This window comes from Magallana gigas, chromosome 7 (genome assembly GCF_963853765.1).
Source record: "Magallana gigas chromosome 7, xbMagGiga1.1, whole genome shotgun sequence".
NCBI classification, from domain to species: Eukaryota; Metazoa; Mollusca; class Bivalvia; order Ostreida; family Ostreidae; genus Magallana; species Magallana gigas.
The window spans coordinates 43,229,158-43,238,543 of record NC_088859.1 but is presented as its reverse complement, the minus strand read 5'-3'; the positions used below and the strand labels follow the sequence as shown (position 1 = coordinate 43,238,543).

At 47.2% G+C, this 9,386-nt stretch overlaps 1 protein-coding gene across 1 annotated transcript; it reads left to right on the top strand.

Moving 5' to 3' along the window:
- Positions 1–3,788: 3,788 nt before the first annotated feature.
- LOC136269941 (uncharacterized) lies at positions 3,789–8,006 on the top strand. Its single transcript, XM_066065859.1, has 9 exons — positions 3,789–3,860; positions 4,699–4,761; positions 5,958–6,117; positions 6,460–6,558; positions 6,725–6,850; positions 7,040–7,188; positions 7,426–7,564; positions 7,670–7,774; positions 7,918–8,006. The coding sequence occupies exons 1-9, from the start codon at positions 3,789–3,791 to the stop codon at positions 8,004–8,006; spliced, it is 1,002 nt and encodes a 333-aa protein (XP_065921931.1).
- Positions 8,007–9,386: the final 1,380 nt, after the last annotated feature.

Here is a 9,386-nt window from a genome sequence, read left to right as displayed (position 1 = left end):
CTACCCCCACGGATTAGGATTTTCAATTATTTAAAAAGTATTTTTGAGTTGGGGTTTTTTTCAAGGCAAGATTGGATGAGTCTGCCCTCAACCCACTTTGCTACGATGCTAGGTGCCAGAAAAAAATATCATGGTTTCATTACATACATGTATGCTAGTATAAAGACTTTATGTAAACCAATATTATCTCGTGCATTGTTCCATTCACCAGGTTCTACAAACACCTTAGTCCAAAATAAATAAAAAATGCAAGACTAGGAGGGGAAGAAAGAAAAAATCTATTTTCCTTTTTTTTTTTTTTACTCAGGAGCTATTTTGTTGGGGGGGGGGGGGCATTAGGGGTGAACAAGTCACTGACCTCTTGTAGATCTACCCATGACCTATCACCAGGGTCTGTATACACATAACCAGGGTCAGTATACCCATCATCATGGTCTCCAGGGTCAGAGTACGTATCACCAGAGTCTGTGTGCCCATCACCAGAGTCTGTACACCCATAACCAGGATCAGTATACCCATCACCAGGGTCTTCATACCTATCACCAGGGTCAGAGTACGTATCACCAGAGTCTGTGTGCCCTTCACCAGAGTCTGTACACCCATAACCAGGGCCAGTATACCCATCACCAGGGTCTTCATACCTATCACCAGGGTCAGAGTACGTATTACCAGAGTCTGTGTGCCAATCACCAGGGTCTGTACACCCATAACAGGGCCAGTATACCCATCACCAGGGTCACCATACATATCACCAGGGTCAGAGTACGTATCACCAGAGTCTGTGTGCCCATCACCACAGTCTGTACACCCATAACCAGGGCCAGTATACCCATCACCAGGGTCTTCATACCTATCACCAGGGTCAGAGTACGTGTCACCAGAGTTTGTGTGCCCATCACCAGGGTCTGGATACCCATAACCAGGGCCAGTATACCCATCACCCGGGTCTTCATACCTATCACCAGGGTCAGAGTACGTATCACCAGAGTCTGTGTGCCCTTCACCAGAGTCTGTACACCCATAACCAGGGCCAGTATACCCATCACCAGGGTCTTCATACCTATCACCAGGGTCAGAGTACGTATTACCAAAGTCTGTGTGCCCATCACCAGGGTCTGTATACCCATAACAGGGCCAGTATACCCATCACCAGGGTCTCCATACCTATCACCAGGGTCAGAGTACGTATCACCAGAGTCTGTATGCCCATCACCAGAGTCTGTACACCCATAAGCAGGGCCAGTATACCCATCACCAGGGTCTCCATACCTATCACCAGGGTCAGAGTACGTATCACCAGAGTTTGTGTGCCCATCACCAGGGTCTGGATACCCATAACCAGGGCCAGTATACCCATCACCAGGGTCTTCATACCTATCACCAGGGTCAGAGTACGTATCACCAGAGTCTGTGTGCCCTTCACCTGAATCTGTACACCCATAACCAGGGCCAGTATACCCATCACCAGGGTCTTCATACCTATCACCAGGGTCAGAGTACGTATTACCAAAGTCTGTGTGCCCATCACCAGGGTCTGTATACCCATAACAGGGCCAGTATACCCATCACCAGGGTCTCCATACCTATCACCAGGGTCAGAGTACGTATCACCAGAGTCTGTATGCCCATCACCAGAGTCTGTACACCCATAACCAGGGCCAGTATACCCATCACCAGGGTCTTCATACCTATCACCAGGGTCAGAGTACGTGTCACCAGAGTTTGTGTGCCCATCACCAGGGTCTGGGTACCCATAACCAGGGTCAGTATACCCATCACCAGGGTCTCCATACCTATCACCAGGGTCAGAGTACGTATCACCAGAGTCTGTGTGCCCATCACCAGGGTCTATATACCCATAACAGGGCCAGTATACCCATCACCAGGGTCTCCATACCTATCACCAGGGTCAGAGTACGTATCACCAGAGTTTGTGTGCCCATCACCAGGGTCTGGATACCCATAACCAGGGTCAGTATACCCATCACCAGGGTCTCCATACCTATCACCAGGGTCAGAGTACGTATCACCAGAGTCTGTGTGCCCATCACCAGGGTCTGTATACCCATAACCAGGGCCAGTATACCCATCACCAGGGTCTCCATACCTATCACCAGGGTCAGAGTACGTATCACCAGAGTCTGTATGCCCATCACTAGGGTCTGTATACCTATAACAGGGCCAGTATACCCATCACCAGGGTCTCCATACCTATCACCAGGGTCAGAGTACGTATCACCAGAGTCTGTGTGCCCATCACCAGAGTCTGTACACCCATAACCAGGGCCAGTATACCCATCACCAGGGTCTCCATACCTATCACCAGGGTCAGAGTACGTATCACCAGAGTCTGTGTGCCCTTGACCAGAGTCTGTACACCCATAAGCAGGGCCAGTATACCCATCACCAGGGTCTTCATACCTATCACCAGGGTCAGAGTACGTATCACCAGAGTCTGTGTGCCCATCACCAGGGTCTGTATACCCATAACAGGGCCAGTATACCCATCACCAGGGTCTCCATACCTATCACCAGGGTCAGAGTACGTATCACCAGAGTCTGTGTGCCCATAACCACAGTCTGTACACCCATAACCAGGGCCAGTATACCCATCACCAGGGTCTCCATACCTATCACCAGGGTCAGAGTACGTGTCACCAGAGTTTGTGTGCCCATCACCAGGGTCCGGATACCCATAACCAGGGTCAGTATACCCATCACCAGGGTCTTCATACCTATCACCAGGGTCAGAGTACGTATCACCAGAGTCTGTGTACCATTCACCAGAGTATGTACACCCATAACCAGGGCCAGTATACCCATCACCAGGGTCTTCATACCTATCACCAGGGTCAGAGTACGTATTACCAGAGCCTGTGTGCCCATCACCAGGGTCTGTATACCCATAACAGGGCCAGTATACCCATCACCAGGGTCTCCATACTTATCACCAGAGTCAGAGTATGTGTCACCAGAGTTTGTGTGCCCACCACCAGGGTCTGGATACCCATAACCAGGTTCAGTATACCCATCACCAGGGTCTCCATACCTATCACCAGGGTCAGAGTACGTATCACCAGAGTCTGTGTGCCCATCATCAGGGTCTGTACTAGTATACCCATAACCAGGACCAGTATACCCATCACCAGGGTCTCCATGCCTGTCACCAGGGTCAGAGTACGTATCACCAGAGTCTGTGTGCCCTTCACCAGAGTCTGTACACCCATAACCAGTGTCAGTATACCCATCACCAGGGTCTCCATACCTATCACCAGGGTCAGAGTACGTGTCACCAGAGTTTGTGTGCCCATTACCAGGGTCTGGATACCCATAACCAGGGCCAGTATACCCATCACCAGGGTCTCCATACCTATCACCAGGGTCAGAGTACGTATCACCAGAGTCTGTGTGCCCATCACCAGAGTCTGTACACCAAAAACCAGGGTCAGTATACCCATCACCAGGGTCTCCATACCTATCACCAGGGTCAGAGTACGTATCACCAGAGTCTGTGTGTCAGTCACCGGAGTCTGTACACTCATGACCAGGGTTAGAATACCCATCATCAGGGTCTCCATAGCTATCACCAGGGTCAGTGTACGTATCACCAGAGTCTGTGTGCCCATCACAAGTGTCAGTATACACATAACCAACAATAAAAAAATCCAAGACAAGGAGAGGGAGAGGGTGAAATCTATATATTTTTTCTTTTACTCAGGAGCTATTTTGTTTGGGGGGGGGGGGGGTATAAGGGGTGAACATGTCACTGACCCCTTATAGATTTATCCATGACCTATCACCAGGGTCTGTATACACATTACCAGGGTCAGTTACACATCACCAGGGTCTCCAGGGTCAGAGTACGTATCACCAGAGTCTGTGTGTCAGTCACCAGAGTCTGTACACCCATAACCAGGGTCAGTATACCCATCACCAGGGTCTCCATACCTATCACCAGGGTCAGAGTACGTATCACCAGAGTCTGTGTGCCCATCACCAGAGTCTGTACACCCATAACCAGTGTCAGTATACCCATCACCAGGGTCATCATACCAATCACCAGGGTCAGAGTACGTATCACCAGAGTCTGTGTGCCCATCACCAGAGTCTGTACACCCATAACCAGGGCCAGTATGCCCATCACCAGGGTCTAAATACTTATCACCAGGAATAGTTTACGAATCAATAGGGTCTGTGTGCTCATCATTAGGGTCAGTATATCTTTCACAACAGTCAGTGCACTTATCATCAGGGTTTGTACATCCATTACCTTGATCAGTAGACTTTCACCAGGATAACTGTACCTATTACCTATCACCAGAGTTAGTTTACCTAACGGCCGTGTCAGTGTACGCATCCGTGGGTCTGAGGCCCCATCTCCAAGGTCAGTATACCTATCACAAGAGTCAGTACATTTATCACCAGTATATCTATCACATTCTCTATCACCAGGGTCAGTATACCTATCGACAGAGTCAGTGTACGTATCACAAGGGTCTGTAGCCAATCACAGGGGTCAGTATGTATCCATCACCAGAGTCGGTATACACAAAAGTGTAGATATTATAAGGTCAGCATACGTAACACCAGAATCTCAAAATCTATAACCAGGGTAAGTATAACCATCATCTGAGTCAGTATACCTATCACAAGGGTCATGAGTGTACGTATCATCAAGGTATGTGTAATCTTCACCAGGATCAGTATAGCTATCACCAGGGTCACTCTACTTATCAACAGGGTCAGTATTACCTGACTCAGGTAATGGATATACAAACCCTAATGATAAGTGCACGGACTGTTGTGTTAGGTATACTGACCCTGGTGATGGGCACACAGACCCTATTGATGCGTACACTATCCTGGTGAAAAGTATTAAGACCCTGGTGAAGGGTAAACTGACCTTTGTTATGAATATACAGACAGACCCTAGTACTACGAACACTGACCCTACTAAAAGGTATAATGACCCAGGTGATATGTTTACAGTTCTGGTGATACGTACTCTAACTCTAGTGATAGGCATTATGACCCTGGTGATAGGTATTGAGACCCTGGTGATGGGTATACTGGCCCTGGTTATGAGTATATAGACCCTGGTGATGGGCACACAAACTCTGGTGATACGTACTCTGACCCTGGTGATAGGTATGGAGACCCTGGTGATGGGTAAACTGGCCCTGGTTATGGGTGTACAGACTCTGGTGATGGGCACACAGACTCTGGTGATACGTACTCTGACCCTGGTGATAGGTATGGAGACCTTGGTGATGGGTATACTGGCCCTGTTATGGGTGTACAGACTCTGGTGATGGGCACACAGATTCTGGTGATACGTACTTTAACCCTGGTGATAGGTATGGAGACCCTGGTGATGGGTATACTGGCCCTGATTATGAGTATACAGACCCTGGTTATGGGCACACAAACTCTGGTGATACGTACTCTGACCCTGGTGATAGGTATGGAGACCCTGGTGATGGGTATACTGGCCCTGATTACGGGTGTACAGACTCTGGTGATGGGCACACAGACTCTGGTGATACGTACTCTGACCCTGGTGATAGGTATGGAGACCCTGGTGATGGGTATACTGACCCTGGTTATGGGTGTACAGACTCTGGTGATGGGCACACAGATTCTGGTTAGACGTACTCTGACCCTGGTGAAAGGTATGGAGACCCTGGTGATGGGTATACTGACCCTGGTTATGGGTGTACAGATTTGGTGATGGGTACACAGATTCTGGTGAGACGTACTCTGACCCTGGTGATAGGTATGGAGACCCTGGTGATGGGTATACATGTACTGGCCCTGTTATGGGTGTACAGACTCTGGTGATGGGCACACAGATTCTGGTGATACGTACTTTAACCCTGGTGATAGGTATGGAGACCCTGGTGATGGGTATACTGGCCCTGATTATGAGTATACAGACCCTGGTTATGGGCACACAGACTCTGGTGATACGTACTCTGACCCTGGTGATAGGTATGGAGACCCTGGTGATGGGTATACTGGCCCTTATTACGGGTGTACAGACGCTGGTGATGGGCACACAGACTCTGGTGATACGTACTCTGACCCTGGTGATAGGTATGGAGACCCTGGTGATGGGTATACTGGCCCTGATTATGAGTATACAGACCCTGGTGATGGGCACACAGACTCTGGTGATACGTACTCTGGCCCTGGTGATAGGTATGGAGACCCTGGTGATGGGTATACTGACCCTGGTTATGGTTGTACAGACTCTGGTGATGGGCACACAGACTCTGGTGATACGTACTCTGACACTGGTGATAGGTATGGAGACTCTGGTGATGGGTATACTGGCCCTGATTATGAGTATACAGACCCTGGTGATGGGCACACAGACTCTGGTGATACGTACTCTGACTCGGTGATAGGTATGGAGACCCTGGTGATGGGTATACTGGCCCTGTTATGGGTGTACAGACTCTGGTGATGGGTACACAGTTTCTGGTGAGACGTACTCTGACCCTGGTGATAGGTATGGAGACCCTGGTGATGGGTATACTGGCCCTGGTTATGGATGTACAGACTCTGGTGATGGGCACACAGATTCTGTTGATACGTACTCTGACCCTGGTGATAGGTATGGAGACCCTGGTGATGGGTATACTGGCCCTGATTATGAGTATACAGACCCTGGTTATGGGCACACAAACTATGGTGATACGTACTCTGACCCTGGTGATAGGTATGAAGACCCTGGTGATGGGTATACTGGCCCTGATTACGGGTGTACAGACGCTGGTGATGGGCACACAGACTCTGGTGATACGTACTCTGACCCTGGTGATAGGTATGGAGACCCTGGTGATGGGTATACTGACCCTGGTTATGGTTGTACAGACTCTGGTGATGGGCACACAGACTCTGGTGATACGTACTCTGACACTGGTGATAGGTATGGAGACCCTGGTGATGGGTATACTGGCCCTGATTATGAGTATACAGACCCTGGTGATGGGCACACAGACTCTGGTGATACGTACTCTGACCCTGGTGATAGGTATGGAGACCCTGGTGATGGGTATACTGACCCTGGTTATGGGTGTACAGACTCTGGTGATGGGTACACAGTTTCTGGTGAGACGTACTCTGACCCTGGTGATAGGTATGGAGACCCTGGTGATGGGTATACTGGCCCTGGTTATGGGTGTACAGACTCTGGTGATGGGCACACAGATTCTGGTGATACGTACTCTGACCCTGGTGATAGGTATGGAGACCCTGGTGATGGGTATACTGACCCTGGTTATGGGTGTACGGACCCTGGTGATGGGCACACAAACTCTGGTGATACGTACTCTGACCCTGGTGATAGGTATGGAGACCCTGGTGATGGGTATACTGACCCTGGTTATGGGTGTACAGACTCTGGTGATGGGCACACAGACTCTGGTGATACGTACTCTGACCCTGGTGATAGGTATGGAGACCCTGGTGATGGGTATACTGGCCCAGGTTATGAGTATACAGACCCTGGTGATGGGCACACAAACTCTGGTGATACGTACTCTGACCCTGGTGATAGGTATGGAGACCCTGGTGATGGGTATACTGGCCCTGGTTATGGGTGTACAGACTCTGGTGATGGGCACACAGACTCTGGTGATACGTACTCTGACCCTGGTGATAGGTATGGAGACCCTGGTGATGGGTATACTGGCCCTGGTTATGGGTAAACAGACAATGGTGATGGGCACACAAACTCTGGTTATACGTACTCTGACCCTGGTGATAGGTATGAAGACCCTGGTGATGGTTATACTGACCCTGGTTATGGGTGTACAGACTCTGGTGATGGGCACACAGACTCTGGTGATACGTACTCTGACCCTGGAGACCATGGTGATGGGTATACTGACCCTGGTTATGTGTATACAGACCCTGGTGATAGGTCATGGGTAGATCTACAAGGGGTCAGTGACCTGTTCACCCCTAATACCCCCTACCCCCAACAAAATAGCTCCTGAGTAAAAAAAAAAAAAGAAAAATAGATTTCTCCTTTCTTCCCCTCCTAGTCTTGGATTTTTTTTATTTATTTTGGACTAAGGTGTTTGTAGAACCTGGTGAATGGAACAATGCACGAGATAATATTGGTTTACATAAAGTCTTTATACTAGCATACATGTATGTAATGAAACCATGATATTTTGTTCAGGCACCTAGCATCGTAGCAAAGTGGGTTGAGGGCAAACTCATCCAATCTTGCCTTGAAAAAAACCCCAACTCAAAAATACTTTTTAAATAATTGAAAATCCTAATCCGTGGGGGTAGGGGGCTAAGTGTACCTTTAACTTAAATTTCACAGTTTATTTCCTCTCTTTCATTTCAAATTTTACATGGTCCCAAAAACATTGGAGGGGGGGGGGGGGGGTGAAACTGTATGTTAATTTACTTTTTTATAACCATTCCAACCCCCCCCCCCCCCCTCCGATGCTAAGTGCCTGTTGTTTTCCTGTAACATTGATTTTGATTGTTCTCTCAATTATTTATTTAATTTTTTGGTGTAAAATCTAACGTACATAACATTTTTATCACTTCTGATCATATTTTTCATATAAAAATCGCATTTTTAAATTGCACATATATGAGTTCGAAGTTCCTCCAAATAGCTTTCGAATTTCCTCCCAATCGTTTACCGATCCCGATGGAAAGTTGGTTCACGCATGCGCACATCCTGGTTATAGTGCCTGGTTATAGGATATAAAAAATACCCTATTCTATACCTCCCGAGGTTATAAAACTTTTTTGAGTACGATCTCGTACTCCAAATCGTACCCCGTGCTCCAAATCGTACTCCTACTCAAGATATCGAGGTTATAAAACTTTTTCATACTCCTACTCGTACTCCGGCTGAGTACAAAAATACGATTTTCTGAGGAAGCTTTCTCAAAGTCGTACTCAAGACATTTAATCTAAATAAAATGCAGTGCAAACATATAATATTGTTCATATTGTAACATTGCTGTATTATACGCTATAATTTAATCATATTTTCATGTATATGAATTAAAATGGAAAGTTTTTACCAATTTTTTAATGACATATCTAGATATAAAGGAGGTGAATTTAAGAGTAAGGGCGAACTGCAACCAAGATTATCAAAATAACTTTTAGATAGTTTACTTCATTAATTAATGTACATATACATGTATAACTACCTACAAAATACTACCGTTGAATAGCTCGACTTTTTAAGAATTCTGTTTTTTGTCAAATACGACCCATACACCCCATCATTTAAAACAAAGAAATCAATGTACATGTATCGTTATTAATCAATTTCAATCAGATGTACTTGATGGGTCCATTTTTTTATTATAGTGAAAATGTAGGTTTGTTCTAAACAT